The sequence below is a fragment of the Carcharhinus amblyrhynchos genome, chromosome 16 (assembly GCF_965287045.1).
Source record: "Carcharhinus amblyrhynchos chromosome 16, sCarAmb.v2.hapA, whole genome shotgun sequence".
NCBI classification, from domain to species: Eukaryota; Metazoa; Chordata; class Chondrichthyes; order Carcharhiniformes; family Carcharhinidae; genus Carcharhinus; species Carcharhinus amblyrhynchos.
Window position 1 is genome coordinate 29,344,508 of NC_137339.1, and position 20,391 is coordinate 29,364,898.

General features: G+C 42.0%; 1 protein-coding gene across 5 annotated transcripts in view; it reads left to right on the top strand.

Moving 5' to 3' along the window:
• LOC145353929 (extracellular sulfatase Sulf-2-like) overlaps positions 1-20,391 on the top strand; it is a 318,430-nt gene that overhangs the window by 263,362 nt on the left and 34,677 nt on the right. For all 5 annotated transcript variants that reach the window (XM_080204931.1, XM_080204936.1, XM_080204933.1 and 2 more), the window contains 2 exons: positions 14,711-14,918; positions 19,053-19,281. In XM_080204931.1, the coding sequence (XP_080061057.1) occupies positions 14,711-14,918; positions 19,053-19,281 (437 nt within the window). The remainder of the gene's footprint in view (positions 1-14,710; positions 14,919-19,052; positions 19,282-20,391) is intronic.

Consider the following 20,391-nt stretch of genomic DNA (forward strand, 5'->3'; position numbering starts at 1 on the left):
TCTGCCCCCACCCCCCCCCAACACCCATCTCTACCCCATACACGCAACTCCTCTTCCCCCCACCCCCCTCCCTTTTATAGTCTGTCAACGATAGAGTATCAGCACACTATTCATCCTGTTCCATTGAAAACAGGCTCTTCAGTACAGAGCAGATCTAGGATTGTCCTGTTCTGTTTAAAACATCACACCATGCAATGCAATTACTCAGTGAGCCAAATCTGTATGTATATGTAATTATATATTGATTCGTGTCACAAGCAGGCTAACATTAACAGTGCAATTCAGTTACTGGGAATATCCCCTTGTTACCACACTGTTTCGGTAACACTGAGGGAGAATTCAGCATGGCCAATGCACCTAATCAGCACGTCTTTCAGACTGTGGGAGGTAACCAGAGCACCCGAAGGAAATCAACGCAGACAAGGGGAAGATGTGCAGACTCCTCACAGACAGTGACCCAAGCCAGAAATTGAACTCAGGTCGCTGGCACTGAGGCAGCAATGATAACCACTGTGTCCCAGTGCCACATATATATATTTCTCATAGAAATATTACATTTCTAGATTATTGATTTGTGCTTAAACACACGTAAAAGATTTGTGTAGTAAATGCCTTTTTTTTACTGAGACTGAAGTTAGAATTCTGCAACCTGCCAGCTAAGAATTCAGAACATCTACAAGGCTTATTTCAAATCCATTTGAAATAATTTCAGTAAAGCTTCTGGTTTAGCTGCAGCATATTAAGTGCAATCCCCTGAGCGGAGAAAGAGCAGTCTTGGCCTCCCAATAAAGTGCAACATTACGTTCATCCCGGTAATTGTATCACAGATGGCCAAAGCAATTCCTTTGTCAGACTTTATAACACACATTTTAACAAACTATCACTGACATTGCTACATTAAAGATCAGAATCCCTAGAGAGTTGAATATTACCTTTTAAACATAATTAAATGTTAACATTGTGGCTGCAAAGAATAATTTACAACCATAATGTGGATTATTATGCAAAGTGTGCTGCAGAGAGTATGGTGCGTTAATGTTGATGCTGCAGGCCTTCATTTGCATGAATTCAATTTTGTGGTAGAGCTGAAAGACGCAGAGAATCAGGCTGCTCCAATTTAGTTATAGATCCGCTTAATACAGGACAGATAACCTACAGTCCCACTGTGTGTGTCTATAGTGGTGGCCATATTCCACATAGTCATGATCTAAAGCTAGAAATTAGTCTTTTATTTGTAGATTCACACCCAATTGCAATCTATCATCCTTTTAGCTCGGTGGTTGGCAATATAAATGCGAGGCGCGTCAGGAATTCTTATCCATTTCAAAGTCTGGGCCTCATTTAAACAGAACTAGCCAACTGTTTGTTCTAAATGGGTGTAATGATGCAACTGGTGCAGTATTGATTTTGTTTTGATTTATTATTGTCACATGTATTACTATACAGTGAGAAGTATTGATTCTTGCACGCTATACAGACAAAGCATACTGTTCATAGAGAAGGAAACAAGAGAGTGCAGAATGTAGTGTTATAGTCATAATGTAGAGAAAGATCATCTTAGTGCGAGGTAGGTCCGTTCAAAAGTCTGATGGTGACAAGGAAGAAGGTGTTCTTGACTCGGTTGACACATGACGTCAAACTTTTTTATCTTTTTCCCGACGGGAGAAGGTGGAAGAGAGTAAACCTGGGGTGTGTGGGGTCTTTAATTATGCTGGCTGCTTTTCCGAGGCAGAGTCAATAGATGGGAAGCTGGTTCGTGTGATGGACTGGGCTACGTTCACAACGATTGAGCAATCTGGAGGCCATTCAGCTTATTGCAAATGGGTTCTGGCTGGAGGAGCTGTTTTTGTGCAGTGTAGGGATGTTGAGGGAGGTGGAGTGGAGTGGGTAAGGTTGGGTATCAGTGGTGGATAGTGTGTTGAGGGCAAAGGAAGGATTGTGTTTATTAGCATGGTGATTCCAGAATGCCAATGGCAGAGACTATTCAACACTGCTGCTTCTCCTAGCCCCACATACAGTGGTGAACTTACACTTCTTAGGGTTTCAAGTTCACCTTAATTTCTGGGTCCTCCCCCCAGTGACATGATGTCCTGCCTGCAATGATGTCACACCCCTCTGGCCAACCTTTTGGTGGACAAATTACGCCAGGATATTAAAAGAGAATTCAACACATGCCCTTGATAAAACTTTTTTTTTAATTTTAAAAACAAAACAACATTGATCGAATCCATCTCATTTCATGAGACAGTAAATAACACTGTGATCCCACACAAACCTGCAGGCAGTTTTGAACTCATCCTTTAAGTATTTATCTGCTAACATGGTACTTCCTGACTTTATCGGCTCAGTTACATAATCAGCAGTGGGAGTGAGTCCGAAATATCAACAGAGAACACTTAAACCCACAGGTAGCCCCTCACTTACTCAGCTTGCCCTGAAAGTAACGAGATTGGCACAAAGAGACCCCTCATGGTAATAAATAATGAGCTGGCTCTTTTCTCTGTGGTACAAACACTAATCCCTGAGAATTACCATATGTAGAGCTGAGGAAAATCAAAATGCTGCTCATTTTCTAGTCACCCTCACGCTAAGGCCAATTCTAGCATTACAAGTCAAACTTAAAATAATCTTTCATTGCTTGCAAGTGAAATTGAAAACTAGGATACCTCCTGAAACATTTCAAACCAGACCACATTGTTACCTGGACAGTGGTGCTGTTGGCTTGGACTTTGGCCATGTGTTTTTTTAAAAATTCAATCCAGAACTTGATGCAGTGTTTGTACACACATTAGACCATAATCAACTGAGATTATATAAACACACACACACACACCTCCCAACCTTACTCTCTTACATACATATTCTTTATGTCCTTTATCAATAGCATTTGACGGGCTACAAGCAGATCTAAACATGTCTCATTAAAAAGCCTTAAACAATTTATGCGAAGCCTGGTTTAAATGAGCTTGTCTGCAGAAGCGCCTACAGTGACCACATTCATCTACTGCTGCATCACTGAATGTGGAAGTGTAAAATGTGACTGAAAACACAGCACTTTTCAGCAGTTCCCTAATTGGATGTTGCTTGCGTCAATAATTAAACACTGCAATACCATTTCCAAACATGCGGTTTAAACTGGTTTTCTCCCTTCCTGAAACAATTTTGAGTGAGGAGGCATTAAGTCCTACTGTGTATGTACATTTACCAGCGTCTCAGCAGTGGTGGGACAGATTAGTGTTTCTTACAGGCCGCTCACACACTTAAGGGTGGGTGTTGCTCAGTTTACCCGACATTCCTTTGAATAGCGCTTCCCTTTCCATTGTGGAACAATGAGCTGAGATCACAAAGGCACTTGTCATGAACAAAGTCACCTCAGTGTCTTCAAATCTGTGTTTTCCCCTTGAAATGAACTTGACCAGAGCCTGATGTTACTCTGCATTGCCTGCTGATGGGCTCAAGATGAGCCTAGCAGCAAATATAGAGCCATCAGGGTCTGATTGGAATCCTGACAGCTACTAGCCAGTTTGGGGCCCTCACTGTTGGTGAGGTCCCGTGACTATCCACAGTGTGTTTCATTGCAAGTCTGCCTCTGCGTATACTATTTTTCAACACATTTAAGGTACTCTCGAATATGTTCTGAGGAGCATTCATAGTGGGAGCCATGTGCAAAAGGACATGTTAATGGTTTCAGCATCTCGCCTTCATAATAGAGGAAGGAAACTCACTGCATGAAATATTTAATATTCTTTCTATAACTGTAAACTAACAGCATAAATTGACCAGTATGAGGTCAGGGATGGGAATTATATATGAGGCTAGATTTGGATATTATAACATATTCTTGTGGAATAGAGAAGACTACAGTGATATCAAATATATTTCAGAACACGGAAGTCTTGCAGCACTTCCAAATTTCAGGCAGATAAAGCATTCACTGCAAGACAAAGACCAGGAATTTCCTTGAAGCTGCTGCTATCCTATAACCATAACTTCACTGAAAGTGAGCTTTGTTATACCCACACATCGCACATCCAGTAAGGTTGCAGTGGTAAATAGGGAACAGTTCCAAGAAAGTTCCCAAAGCAAAGTTTCCATGCTGAATTATTGTGCAGTGGGAATTTCAGAGCAATTGTATATCTGGCTAAAGAAAAATCTTCTGAGGATATGGCATATAATTGGTGATCTGGAATATTTCTATTTGAGCGTATCTGCTGCATATTGCTTCAGCTAGCCAACATGCAAGCCTTGGATTGTATCAAGTCTTTTCTCTATTGAAGCTGCTACTAACCTAAGATTGGCCTGGAGCATGAAGGTAACTGTAGGCTTCCCTTCTCCACGACCAACTCCCTCCTTTACCCTTTATCTCCTGCACCCTCTACTTTCGCCTCCAGGAACAGCACCGGAGGATTAGCAAATTCTTATCACCAAGGCAGAATAAATTACCAGGCATTTCTTGTGATGTCCTGCTGTAAGTCCAGCAAAAGGTGGGCTGAAACCCTCAAGAAACTCAAAGCCCTCACTTGAGCTCATCTCACCCAATTACCTGCTCCATTGACTCCATTTCAGTGGTGCTCTGAGGCTCTCTAATTCCCTTTCTCAACCCTTCTACTTGTTGCCTTCCTCCTCTCTCCTCTACCTTAAGGGTGCTATATAAATGCAAGTTGTTGTTTTAATTTAGTTCCTATTTATATTTCAGCCTTGTGCTCCTGTACAAAAGCATATTCAAAGATAAATTATGTTTTCTTCCCAATTACCTTTTCCTGGCATATTGTGGAAAACCAACCTTGATTTGCTGATATTCTAGGTTTGAATTTGCTTAAATGAAGTGTAAGTAACTATTGATATAAAAATGTTTAGTTTTGATTTCAGATATGAATAATGAAGGACTGTTGTGCCAATAACAATTACATTTCTGTTGGTAAATTGTCAGATTATACCATCTTTCTCAAAATGATTGATTAATACTGATAATTATTTGAAATGTTCTATGGGTTGTGAAATGAGGTAACAAATTAATTCTTGGTCACTGATCAAGACATTTTGCAGAGTAAATGACATCTGCGTAGAATCATAGAATCCCTAGAATGCAGAAGAAGCCATTCAGCCCGTTGAGTCTGCACCAACTCTCTGACAGAGTATATTACCCAAACCCCCTCTCTCGCCCTGTTCCTGTAACTCCACACATTTACCATGGCTAACCCAACTAACCTACACATCTTGGGACATTAAGGGACAATTTACATGGCCAATCCACCTAGCCTGCACATCTTTGGACTGTGGGAGGAAACCCACGCAGACACAGGGAGAACATGCGCACTCCGTACAGTCACCTAAGGCCAGAATCGAACCCAGGTTCCTGATATTGTGAGACAGCACTGCTAACCGCTTTGCCACCAGATTACCCAAAATCTCTGCATATAACTTAGCCAGCTATTTACAAGATCCACACACTCTAAATCATGTGTGCGTTTTTTAAAACCCCATAGCATTACAAAGGATATACAGCATAGAAACAGGCCACTCCACCTAACCAGTTCATGGCCACTCAAACCTCTTCCCATCTTTCATTGTCTAAATATATCAGCATGACCCTCTGTTCCTTTTCTCTCATACTTTTGTCTAATTTCCCTTTAACTGCATCACAGACAACTTCATGGCTCCCTATAATTTCTCCTTCACTAAATTCCATTATTCTGTGAGACGTGAATAAGAATCATAATGACAACTCAAGTTAAGAAGATGGATTAGATCCAAATTACATTTCTCTCCATTTTCAGCTCTCAAATATATATTTCTAATTAGCTAAAGTAAATCATGGCTACTTAGTGAACAATTTGAAAGAACTAATCGGGGGAGATATAAAAAGCAAACAGGAAAATACTTAGAAAATATATTTTAAATTCTAATGATTTTCCTTTTCAGCTAACTCTACTGACTAGGTTTTCTCTTTATTTTCAAAAAAAACATAACTTATCAACTAATAAAATTACTCAATAATTGCTAATATGGATTTGAGACATGCAATTCTGGAAAGTGTTATTGTGTCAGCTGTAATAAAAAATGGCCAGTTACAATGCACCTGCGGTAATGACCCTTCAACCCCTGCCAAGAGCTAATGATCCCTTAATTGGAGTAAATATTGTGCAGTGCCAAAGTGTGGAGAGAAATGGATCAGCAAGTTCAAACAATCAGATCAGATTTACAGATCAGACCCAACATGTACAGGCTACGTCCATAATGGAATATCATAATCAGAGTATTGGCATAAGAGTTCAGCCCCAGGCATGCTACAGAACAAGAAGTTTGATTTTCTTTTGTCACCTAAAGAGGCAAATCAGAAAGCAGGAGGATCAGAAAGATTAACAGGCGCTAATGAAAAGGAAAAGAAAAGTGAAGTATAAATAATGCTAAATATTGCTATAGGATAGCAATATAAGAAATATGTGAACATTAGATTCATAGAATTCCTACAGTGCAGAAGGAGACCATTCAGCCCATTGAGCCTTGTACTGACAATTATCCCACCCAGGCCCTATCTCCATAACCCCATGTATTTGCCCTGCTAGTCTCCTGACAGTAAGGGGCAATTTAGCATGGCCATGGTCAACCTAACCTGCACATCTTTTGAGTGAGAGAGGAAACCAGAGGAAACTCATGCAGATGCAAGGAGAATGTGCAAACTCCACACAGTCACCTGAGGCTGGAATTGAACCCGGGTCCTTGGCGCTGTGAGGCAGCAGTGCTAACCACTGAGCCATCGGGCCACCGTATTAAAGAAAGTAATAGGTATAACTTTGCTCTGATGAAGAGTCATCCTGACCCGAAACATTGGCGCTATTCTCTCTCCACGGATGCTGTCAAACCTGCTGAGATTTTCCAGCAGTTTCTGTTTTTGTTTCAGCTTCCAGCATCTGCAGTATTTTGCTTTTAGCTATTATGTTGTGTTTTACTAAAGTATTAAAATGTTAACACAGATGAGTATGATATAGACATTGGAAATGAAAACGGCAACATTTATCCTATCAGGTCGGAGATTGATCTGAGCCATCTGTATAAGTGTAATTTCTGGGGCCATAAGCACTGAATGTCTAACTTTTCCTGAAGCTTCATATCTTATTCCACATGAAGCACTGTGCAGTTTTTATTTTCCCTATTTTTTCCAGTGCTGTTATGCTCCCAGTACATCCATTTTTAAAATCATCATTTTCAAATCCTTGTGACCTTACTGCACCATTCCTGCAGCCCCTTGCCCCAGCTCCACACACTTCAATCTCTGACTTAAACCCACGAGGCACCTGTCTCTCCCCTACCCCCTCATTAGTGACAGAGGTTTCAGCCATCACAGTCCGTATTCTAAAGTTCTTTTCGTCTCTCTCTTTCCCATTGTCGTAGCTACTCTTAAAACCTGACTAACACTTTAACCTCATTATTTTTAGCCCTAATTCCTGTTTTGCGTCAATGAGAATTGTTAGATGAATATAAATTGTTGTAGCAGGTGCTGACTGACATGACCGAAAATAAGTATTCTCCATGGGGAAGGGAAATCCAGAAGGAGTTGAAATGACAGGGTTGGGACTGGTGTTATGTGCCCTATTAGTCATATATCCATTCTGTGACTCGCACAACATGTGCCATCAGTGTGTGAAAATATACAGATTGTATACAGGTGCACTGTTGTGCAGAAAAGGAGTGTGTAACACCAGACGAGTAAGTATGTTATATGCTCATAAACATACCATATGCTCACTTTGAGACCTTTACTAAATTTCACATCAATTACTCTCCAACCGGTGGAAATAATTATTTCCCCTTTACAAATTTCTGTTAGATTTATAGAATCCCTACAGTGCAGAAGGAGGCCACTTGGCCCATTGAGCCTGCACTGACAACTATCCCACCCAGGCCTGCACCGACAACAATCTGACCAAAGCCCTATTCCGACATATTTATCCCGCTAATCCCTCTAATCTACATATCCCAGGAAACTAAGGGGCAATTTATATTTCCCCTTAGGACCATTTCCACAAGAGCAGTGAGGCTAAGAGTCTCAAATCACCGGTCCTAACTATAGTTTCCTGACCCTGGAATCATTCTGGTGAACTCAGACCGTGCACAGTCTCTAGAAGTAGGAGCGGATGAGCCATGGCTTGGCAGCGCAGGGGCTGCAAGTTAGTATTCATGTCAGTGATAGTTTGTGGCAGAGTGATAGAAGGCACCAGCTCTGAAACATTGAATGCACAGGGACTGACTGCAGCAGACAAAACCCTGAGCACTGATGTGGGGTACATCAGGATTAAGCACAGATATATGTATTTCCTGTAGCTCATCAGCTGGCTCTGCAGCAATCCATCAGCGCTATTCTGTCACCTGGGAGACATTTAGTAGGAAACCACAAGCGAAGCCAACGAGTCCACAGCACACAAGGGACAATGTAAAATGCATTCAATAAAAATACTGCAAGTACTGAAAAACTTAAAATCTGATATAGGCTGTCACTTATTTGTTTGCTTAGAGTGGAGAATGTCAGATGTCCAGAAGCCAAGCAAAATGATTGAATCTTTTGCTTATTAGAGTAGGTGTAGACGTTGATGACAATGATGATCTTCACGCGCAGAAGCTTCAATGATATTTTTCCAGCAAACCAGTCAACTTTCCCAATCACCCCTATAGCTCAGAACTTTTAATCCAAGCATAACATAACCAGCATTTTTGCTATCAGACACAGATAAAGCTGCATCAGCTCAATCCTTAATGTATGGCGCTGTCAATCTGCCAATCCAAACTTTGCTGAGATGGAATCATAGAATCACAAAATCCCTACAGTACAGAAGGAGACCATTCAGCCCATTGAGTCTGTACCAACCACATCCCACCCAGGCCCTATTCCTCTAATCTCACACATTTACCCTGCTAATCCCCCTGACACTGAGGGGTAATTTAGCATGGCCTAGCAACTTAACCCATATATCTTTTGGACTGTGGGAGGAGACCAGAGCATCCGGAGGAAAACCCTGCAGACACAGGGAGAATGTACAAACACCACTCAGACAATCATCCAAGGCTGGAATTGAACCTGGGTCCTTGGCGCTGGGAGGTGGCACTGCTAATCACTCTGCCACTGTGCTGCCTACCAACATGATTCACAATTCACTTCACAAAGTTAGGTACCAGTGACAGAGACCATTTTACATATCTCACTCCTCTTCCCATGGATGCCTTTGGTCTCTTGTTACAGCATCTGATTACTTTTCTAAATGATTGCAAGGATTTGCTTCCACTGCCCTGCCCTACACTGTAAATATCACTCTGCATGTACAACTCATCAGGTTCAACTATCTATTGTTCAATATCATCTACAAATCCAATCAACTTGCATTGCGCGTTTGAAGTTGTAATGGTTGGTTAAGTAAATTGGAAGCAGTAGGGATTCCAGCATCACGACTGAAGGCACCCCTCACCCAAACGCAAGTCCCCATCCAACATAATTTCCATATCTCGTATCAGTTCCTTTTTCATTTTCGACAAATTCACTATGCGTCTCACAGTCTTATTTAACTCGCCCACAGTTTGGCACAAGGTGCCAATTTGCCCATAGCAAGATCCCACATGCAATGAGATTATGAGCAGGTAATCCATTTCAGTGATTTTTGTTGAAGGGTAAACATTGAACAGGCCACTAGAACTTCTCTCCACTTTGGCTAGTTCCTGAAGATCTTTCTTATCCTGCTGAGAGAGCAGGTTTAACATTAAAGTCTTCCTCATGCAAACTTAGTGAAAAAAACAAAAGCTGACCAACAGCCTTTTAAAATAAACTCTGCCACAACCTCCACCATGAGGGTGGCACAGATGTTAGCACTGCTGCCTGACAGTGCCAGGGACCTGGGTTCAATTCTGGCCTCGGGTCACTGTGTGGAGTTTGCACATTCTCCCTGTGCATGCGTGGGTTTCCTCTGGGTGCTCTGGTTTCCTCCCATAGCCAAAGATGTGCGGGTTAGGTTGATTGGCCATGCTAAATTGATCCTCGTGTCAGGGGGATTAGCAGGGTAAATGTGTGGGGTTACAGAAATCGGGCCTGGATAGGATTGTGATTGGTACAGATTCAATGGGCTGAATGGCTGCCTGCTGCACTGTAGGGATTCTATGATTATGAATATATTTCAACAGTGACTTCAAAATACTTTGTTGACGAGAAAGCACTTTAGGGTGTCCTGAGATCATTAAACCCCTATAGATATCCATATTCTTTCTTTCTAACACTTCAAAAATAGCCTTCTCTTAGGTAAACAAGTGGTCATGTGGGCTTTGTAATTTAGGATGTTGGCAAGTTCAAAATCCTTTCAATTTTGTTGGAGAAATGATATATAAGCACGTAATTGGTGATAAAATGTATTTGTACCTTACCTGTCAAGGAAATATGATGATTACTAAATAGTTAGTATGCACTTAGATCTTGAAAGTCGAAAAGATTCACTGTCATACTTGCTTCTCTTGAGATGAAGTCTTGAAACATTGCAGGCCTGTGATCCGTTTTGATCTGCTAAAGGAAGAGAGTCTGGAAGTTGATGAATATAGTTGACCACAGTAGCTGGGTTTTCCTACTACATTCCAGTCAAAGTGCAGTCAAAAATCTGGTTTGCTTCTTCAGACAGGTAGATAAAAGCCAGCCCAAAGTCTCTGCTGTGCTGCTGGTACCGAGGCAGGCCCCTGTTCCTTTTTCATTGTGGGTTTTATTTATTTTTTTCTCCACTCTGCTCCACAAATATGTCTAATTAAATGTCCCTTACCAGAAATCTACTTCTGGTTGTGTGAACATTGTATCTGTTTTTTCATTGTCCTCCTCACAAATGTCCCTGACAACCTAGGCATTGTCAGCAGTGGGATCCATTCAAATATTATGAAAGAATAGCATTATTTCATATTCATCTTTTGGAATTCCACCCCAAAGCCAAAAAGCCCACAAGATGTATTGTGAACAAATTACTTTAATTATTTGGATAATGGCAGTTATTAGTCCATGGGAAAGGTGCATTTTAGTGACTTCTTAATGAGATGTCCCAAAAGTCTGTTTGCATTTTAAATATTGTCCCAACAGAAAGGCTAGCTCCAGGACCTACATGTGTAGTTCCATGTATATTGGCAGGCACGCACAGGATCACCTGACCTCTCAACTCCATTTAGTTTAGTCCAATAAGTTTCATACTAGAAAAGGAACATGATCCTGCCTCAGAACCAGCAGCACAGCAGAGAATTTGGGCTGGCTTTTATCTACCTGTTTGAAGAACCAAACTCAACACAAGTCAGTAAAGCTGTGGAAAGAGAAGTCCAACTATTGCTATCAGTTGGTGAGTTCAGCTAAATTAGGGAAGAGCTCAATAGTCTCTAAATTAGATGCTAACAGTGGATTCTGGCAAATGCCACTAGAAGAGGAGTTTCAGTTTCTCATGATGTTCGTAATGCCTTTTTGAAGATTTAGTTTTAATAGGTTACCCTTTGGAATAACATAATTACCAGAGATTGTTCAAAGAACAAAGTCAACTTTTTTAGAGAGCTTACACAGAGTTATTTGTCATATGGGGATGATGTATTGATACACAGGTCTACTGAAGCTGAGGCTTCTTGGTCGTGTAGTGAATACATCAGGAATAAAGACCAGAATCATAAAGGAATTTCCTGCTCCACGGAACATTATAGAGTTACAAAGCTTCAGGGGAATGTTGAATCAATTGGCAAAATTTTTAAAAACAACTCTACTCGGCTCAGCAAGCCACTATTAACGCCAGAATGGTGTTGGGAAGATCTCACCCAGTATACTAAAATGCTTGTTTAAATATGCTGATCAGATTACTTCTGGGAGTGGTGGGTGGAAAGATAATGATGAGGTTTCACACCAGTGCAGATTGCACCAAACCGCTCAGCCGCGAAACTTCAGCCCCTCTCCCCTCTCTAATGCATTCTGCGCTGGAACAATGTGGCTGGAAAATCACAGCCTACGTTTCCCAGAAGACGTCAAAACACTGAAACGTTCCGAATGACTAGGAGACTGAAGCTTTGAAGGTTTCCAGGGAAATTAGAGAATGTTAAAGTCAGAACAGAGAGTTGGAGGGGGGGAACTGTTGTGTATCGCAGTATGTTAGACAATGTCTCATAAAGGGTCAACTGTAATACTTTGTGGCAGATTACCTTAGAGCACAAGTTTGAGCTGCTCTGAGCCTACAGTACCTCCCTACATACTGCACCATCTCAGTATGGGTGACAGCAGTCTGGATTGGCTGGCTGACAGGCAGCAGCAGGGGCACTGGAGGAATACATGGCAGCTGTGGGAAGAAGAGTTCTGTCTTCCTTAGGGAGCGCAGCACGCTCACGCTTCATGGAGTTACTGGCAATGCCTCAGCAACCCTGGTAATTTGTTGAAGCAGTAAAAAGTCTGACAACACCAGGTTTTAATCCAACCGATTTATTTGATAGTAAACGCACAAGCTTTCGGGGTTACCTGACGAAGGGACTAACCCCGAAAGCTTGTGCGTTTACTATCAAATAAATCGGTTGGATTAAAACCTGGTGTTGTCAGACTTTTTACTGTGTTTACGCCAGTCCAACGCCGGCATACCCACATCATGACTACAATTTGTTGAAGGGCAGATTGTTGGATATCTGTGAAGACTTGAAAAAGCTCCTTTGAACACTGGAATCTGCAGCCATGATGGCAGCAATCTGAATTGCACAGCAGATGCTTGTGGTGTGGGGAGAAAATAAGAGTGATATGTTTACACTAAACGCAGCTTATAAATTAGGGGATGGGGTGGAGGACACGTGAAATGTAAGGAGGAGGATTCGATACGTCAGTTTCAGCCCCACCACTGGCCAGCATCCATCTCCTCAATGGATGATGGATAAATGGGCATTGCCCATCCTGCTCCACTGAGCTCTTGCTGCCCCTGTTTGTGTGTCACCTCACCCTGGAAGGTGTGTCATCGAATATCACACTGTTTATTTGGCTGATGTGTCTGTCAGAGTTGAATAGCTGGTAGTTGCAACATGTGAGATGTGGGTATGAGACTCTGGACAGTGCTGAGTGTATGAGTGTGAGGTGAAACATATGCATGTTAAGTATCAGTTGTGAATGATGGAGATTGTCGTGAGATTAAAGATAGGGGAGTGGTGAAATGGCTGAGACTACTTGGCTGGAATATGCAACTTGACTCTTGACATTGCTCTCCAGTACTATCTGTTCTCGCTGCCTTTAGATCATGTGTCCAGGAGGGCAGCCTTTTCCTCTGAAGAAACAAGACATCCCTCCTCTTTTCCACCTCCTCCACCAAAAGCCCCAGCACAATGTCCATGCAACTTAGAGTTCACTGTCTTCATTCAAATGAGGAGGCAGAACCAAGTTGCTGTGCTACCTGCATTGGAATTGATGGGCAGTTATTGCACATCATGGTCCTAGCACACCTTTCTGGGGGTGTATTTAATTCAGTCCCCCCAGTGTACTTGCAGTTAGAAGAGTATCAGACCAAAAGGTAGAATGGTAAGCCTCACAATGCAAAGCACTGGGTGAGCGGAATGAAGGTTTTCTGAGTGTAAATGGATTAAAAGCTGCACCACAAATATATTCAGTCATAATAACGTAATGATTGCTTTAGTCTCCTGCATTGGTTTTTAACTCTGCCTCATAACCCCACCATGTCATGAATCCTGCATCTCAATATAAATGCTTTTCGGAACAGGGTGCATTCATAATCATTTCTGGTTTAAAATCTTTGATTTTTCAAATGGTTTTGTTTGAAGAACTCTGCTTTATATTTGAAATGATCTTTTCACCTTTCTGGTGGTAATGATTCTCCAGTTGGGCAGGAGACTCACTCACTGATGAGTGAGCACTGCCCCACAGTCAGCCACTTAGCAATACTTTTCCAGTATCCCTGATAACTGCAGTGCATCAAACTAACTTGGAGCGGCTTCAGTTTCAACCCCTTGTCCCTTTTATGATATGAATGAGACTTTTGTGTGAATTGTTGACACATGCATCCATCTTGAACCCCCGTGGCGCATGGCAGTGGGTTGCCACGTGTCAACCTGGAATTAACACTCTCCTCCCAACTTTTTCTCTCGCACTTCAGGGTAACAACAAACACTTCTCCATGGGCATAGCAATCATCAAGTAGTTTACCCCAGTCACTATTCTTCATGTGAGATCCTAGATGTAATTATCAATGAGCTATTTATCTATTTAGAGAGGAGATTCGATCACACCCCACTTAACCTTCCTGTTTCCAGCAAGGTTTGCTGGATAGAAAACAATAAACCTGACTTTTTTCTCATTCCTCCCTACTCCTATGAAAACGAAGCCACCACTTGATGGAGCCCAATGTTTTAATGATTTTTTTTCTTAAATTGAAAGATCCAAAATACAAAAGTCTGAGGTCATGTACTAACTGACTCAAGAACACTTCTTCCCTGCTGCTGTCAGACTTTTGAATGGACCTACTTTGCATTAAGTTGATCTTTCTCAAAACCCTAGCTATGACTGTGACACTACATTCTGCACTCCCTTGTTTCCTTCTCTATGAACGGTATGCTTTGTCTGAATAGTGCGTAAGAAACAATACTTCTCACTGTATGTTAATACATGTGGCAATAAATCAAATCAAAATCTTACTGCTTAGCAACCTAGGTCATTTACTACAACCTAACAACGTGATTGTTATTGTAGAAATGGCAGTGCGTGGAGGATTCCACAGGAAAGCTCCGACTTCATAAGTGCAAAGGAATGGCTGTCATGGCAGCTTCTGACAAGAAGAGATCCAGCCGTTTCCAATCCAAGTACTATAATACTGATGGAGGAGACTGCGACTGTGAAGAAAATGGATCCAAAATGAGCCCAGTACCACGACAAAAGCAGACACTTTTCTCCAAGCGAAGTAAGCAATTAATTTTCTTAAAGTTTATTTATTAGTGTCATAAGTTGGCTTATGTTAACACTGCAGTGACATTACTGTGAAACGTCCCTAGTCACCACACTCCGGCATCTGTTCAGGTACACTGAGGGAGAATTTAGCACTAACCAGCATGTCTTTGGGACAGTGGGAGAAAATCGGAACACCCGGAGGAAACCCATGCAGACCTGGGGAAAATGTGCAGACTCCACACAGACAGTGACCCAAGCTGGAAATTGAACCCAAGTCTTTGGTGCTGAGAGGCAGCAGTGTTAACCACTGTGCTACCCATGTGCTTGTACTATTTACAAATAAAGCATTAGGATAGCGTATCCACTTACAAACCTATATGTTGGTAACTCGCTGCTGCAAGGTTCAATCGAGCATGAGAGTACACAGTTTGGGAAAACTATATTAATGATCCCACTTGAGACATGTGCTTTACTAAAAAAATGCCACAACATTTAAAACCAGCCCTAAAAACTATAATACAAATAAAATGGCTTATTTCTATCGCTGCCAAAGCATTGTTAAAATATCCATGTTGGATTCTTGTGTGTCAAGTGTAGAAAATTATCAATTTGTATCTTGATTATTGATTATACAATCTATTAAACACAGCAATCAGTACAGCTATGTTATTGAATCATTACAATGATTAATCGCTTGCAGTTATAAATCATGAAAATTAGAGATTTACTCAATGAAATATGAACTTATTCAAGGCCAGATTTTTAACCGACTGTTGCTGACCATGGTATCAGCAGGGAATTAAAATAGCAGAGCTGTTTGTGCCGTGTGGCTAACATATTCCTGCCTCTTTGCCACTCTGTAACTTGCTGAATTCAGCATGGGAAGGCCACCTGCCCCAAAGGAGTGACATCATAGGATGCACACCATTTTAAGTGTGGGCCAGAACAAGGGGCATGCTGTCTCAGACCAGGCTGTAAAAGGAAGGGCGACACAGTGGTTTGCACTGCTGCCTCACAGCACCAGGGACCCAGGTTTGATTCCAGCCTTGGGTGACTGTACGGAGTTTGCATGTTCTCTCCATGCCTGCATGGATTTCCACTTGGTGCTCCAGTTCCCTTCCACAGTCCAAAGATGTGCAGCTTAGGTTGATTGGCCATGCTCACGTTCCCCATTGTTTAAAGAGGGATTAGTAAGGTAAGTATGTGGGTTTACAGATATAGGGCCTGAGTGGAATTGCTGTCAGTGCAGGCTTGATGAGCCGAATGGCCTCCTTTTGCACTGTAGGGATTGTATGATTCTATGAATACCGTGACCACAAGAAGCCCAAGTAATTTTTTAAAACATTTTATAGGTCCCCTGAAACAGGAGTTCCCTTCCTGGCTCCAACCAAAATCTTAGGCCTCTCACATTTTCTAATCCTGTCACCCTCCCACAACCATGAACCTCCCTCACATTTCTTGCCATTGAATATTTCAGTGAATCTCAGCAGCAACCTCATAGTGCCGCCACAACCACCCCTGTATCCCCAGTGAATTATGACTCCTGTCAACTGGTACTGGGCAAGAGTCGGTGCTGAACATTCAACTTAGGCCCAGAAATTAAAATCTTACTGAGTCTTATGCTCTGGAGTGGAGGTTGGGGAGAGAAGTGAGGAAAAGAATGGGGCAGGTGGTGTGCCACCTATCTTGGGTTCTGAACCCTCAATTTCCACCTCCTACCGCAAATGTTCAGAGCAGCTTGCAATTTCCCTTGTATAACTGTGCTTAATAACATGCAAAATGTTCTGCCTATTTCATATTACAGGATGTGAATGTATTATTCTATCTAATTGGCAATTCCTGGGGAAGCAAGAGACGAGAAACCCTTCCCTTGGCTCGATTTTGCTGTCTTCTAGTGACACCTAGGGGTTGTCTTATGCAATGGCAATGGTAGCTTAGGTCAATATTGGATTGGAATCAAGACACAGAATCTTGATACATATTTATTCCTTGGAGAAGCAGTAGAATTGTAACATTATCTTCAAAAAATGAAAGACTTTGCTTCAATTCTCCTCTTCTAGAGTTGTGTTCACGTTACTCTGTTACTTTTAGTAAATGTTTTGTCCCAGCTATCTCACAGACAACTAGTCGTGTTAATCTTTTTTCAAACTCCTCTCATCCCCATTTATTTTTCAACATCTAGCCTACTTTTAACCTACCTTCTATCATATTTAGTTTCCTTTAGCCTTTCTTTGCTTCTTTCTCTAGCTGGATTTCCATGTAACTGTATTTTCCAATAGTTGTTCAGTTCTCTTCCTTACCATGCCAAAGACGTTGGCTGAAGACCCAACTGTATGAAGTTCTTGAGCTTAAAATAAAACTGGTTTAGTTCAATTGGTGAGTTGATCGTGCAGCCCAGTGGTTAGTACTGCTGCTTACAGTGCCAGGGACCCTGGGTTCAATTCCAGCCTTGGGTGACCGTCTGTATGGAATTTGCACATTCTCCCAGTATCTGCATGGGGTACCCCTGGGTGCTCTGGTTTCCTCCCACACTCCAAAGATATGCAGGTTAGGTGGGTGGGCCATGCTAAAATTCCCCCTTATTGTCTCAAAATGTGTAGGTAAGGAGGATTAGCGGGGGAAATACATATAGTTACAAATTTGGGAAGGTGGCGATGGGCCTGAGTAAGATGCTCTGCTGTAAGGTTGGTGCAGACTCGATGGGCTGAATGGCTTCCTTTGCACTGTAGGGATTATTTGACATTTCTTGAATGCAGCACATAATTATTATATAATATAATATATTATATTAGGAGGCATCCACTTTTGGAATATATTTCTGATATTAGATTCCTTGTTTCCATCATAGCTTTAACTTTTTTTTTGCCATTCTGTCATTCCCAATCATGATTTTAGTCCTTTGTTCTGGAGGGGTCAGGGGTAAGAGGGAGAAAGAGGCAGTGGGGAGGGGGGGGGGATGGAGGAGGGAGGGAGGCAGTGGAGGTGGGGGAGGAGGGGGTGTGCAAGAGGAGACTCTGGCTGGTAAGAGGAGCACAATTTTTCAGATTTTAAGATTCAGGGAGAAAGGAGTATAATGAATTGTCCCATAATGGATCATGTCTCTCTCTCTTTACATTTTTAGTTCTGTTTTTCTACCCAGAGCAATACTGACTGCATCACCATGGTGACAAACAAACACCGGAAAAGGGATTCCCGATGTTGTTCTACCATTACCACCCACACTTAATAGCCATGCCCATACCTGGGAGGATGAATTCAACCACTCCCATCACTGATGGTTAAAAATGCACGGTGTGGTTAGCACTGCTGCCTCACAGTGCCGGGGATCCAGGTTCGATTCCCAGGTTGGATCATTGTCTGTGTGGAATTTGCCCGTTTCTGTGTGGGTTTCCTCCCACTGTCCTAAGATGTCCAGGCTAGGTGGATTGGCCATGCTAAATTGCCCCTTATTGTCAGGGGCCTAGCTAAGGTAAATGCATGGGGTTATGGGGATAGGGCCTGGGTGGGATTGTGGTCGGTGCAGACACAATGGGCTGAATGGCCTCCTTCTTTCTGCACTGTAGGATTTCTATGATTCTAATTGTTGATGACCAGCAATGATGATGTTCATAAAGGCAAAATACTGCAGATGCTAGAATCTGGAACAAAAACAGGAAACACTGGAAAAACTCAGCAGGTCTGACACCATCTGTGGAGAGAGAATAGAGCCAACTTTTTGAGTCAGGATTCCCCTTCTTCAGAGCTGTTGGACTTTTCACCCTTGTTGACCCCAAATAAACCCAACATTGGGCATAATGGCAGCAGCAAATCCTGCCACCCACCCCCCCGCCATTTTTAAAAATATTGCTAGCAGATTTCACGTGGCACTGTTCATTGTGAGTTGGAGGATCTTGTAACAGTAGGCGTGGTGTCAACAAAACATGACCAGGCAAGTGTTTACACTAAGGAAGTGCATGGTAAAAGAATGAACCTAAGCAGGGAATCCTCCTTTGTATACCCCACTGCCAATGCTCTCTCATCACATCCTCTGCAATCTGTGACCACAATGTCTGAAAGTCTGATGTCCGGTCATTACCACATTCGACAGTGAATTTCTTAGCTCCATTTGTCAACTCTTATCAATTAATACTTCTGTGTTTACTTCCAGAGTTTAAGCAAAGCTACATAAGAAATAGGTCCATCCGTTCAGTATCCATTGAACTTGAGGGAGAAGTGTACGATCTGGATCTGGACGAGGGATTTGACCCAGTTGTGCCAAAGAACATCACTAAACGACACGATTTAGCTGACGAGGAAGAAGAGAACATGGCTGAAAGCAGCGGCACTGGCAATAGTAATGAATTAATTGTACCAAGTTCAATTAAAGTCACACATAAGTAAGTTGCCAACAATTTTCCCTGTTTATTCAAATGAGCTATTATTCCCCAAAATCCATTCCTTTATCCATACCTGATATCATTCATATATTAATCACCAGACCAGAAGCCAAGAAGCTTGATCTGTGTACTCCTTTATGGGCCTTATGTTCTGTGATATTACATAGCTGCGCTGGCTTGCTTCCATTCTTAACCATCTAATCATAGCCATACAATCACCTGCAAGCATCAGCTCTTGCATTATTAATTTTGATGTTCTTCAAGGATCTTTCATAGAGTCGTAGGGGTTTACAGCATGGAAGTAGGCCCTTTAGCCCAACTTGTCCATGCCACCCTTTTTTTTAAAACCACTAAACTTGCTCCAATTGCCCGAATTTGGACAATATCTCTCCATGTATCTTATCCATGTACCTGTCTGGATGCTTTTTAAAAGACAAAATTTCACCAACCTCTGGCAGCTTGTTCCAGACACTCAGCACCCTCTGTGTGAAACAATTGTCCCTCTGGACCATTTTGTATCTCTTCCCTCTCACTTTAAACCTATGCCATCTAGTTTTAGACTCCCCTATCTTTGGGAAAAGGTGTTGACTATCTATCTATCCTTGGCCCTGTCCTGTTTCTCATTGCTCCTTGGCCACATTGTCTGGAAATACATTGTCAGTTTTCACGTGTACACTGACAACACCCACTTCTACCTAACCACCATTGCTTATCTGATATCTAGTACTGGATAAGTAGAATTTTCCTTCAGTTAAATATTAAATTCCCAAGTTACCGGTTCCATCCCTCGCCCTGCCAACTTTCTGAAGATAAACCAGGCTATTCGCAATCTTGGTGTCATATTTTACCCAGAGATGATGTTTCAACCACCTATCCACACCATCACTAAGACCATCTATTTCCATTTCTGAAACATTACTTGGCTTTGTTCCTGTCTCAATTCATCTGTTGCAGAAAACCTTATTCAAGCTTTTGTTACCTCTAGACTTGACTATTACAGTGTATATCTGGCTGGTCTCCAAATATCCACCCTCCATAACCTTGAGGTTATTCAAAACTCCACTGTATCTGTCTTAACTTGCATCAATCCCAATCACCTATCACCCATGT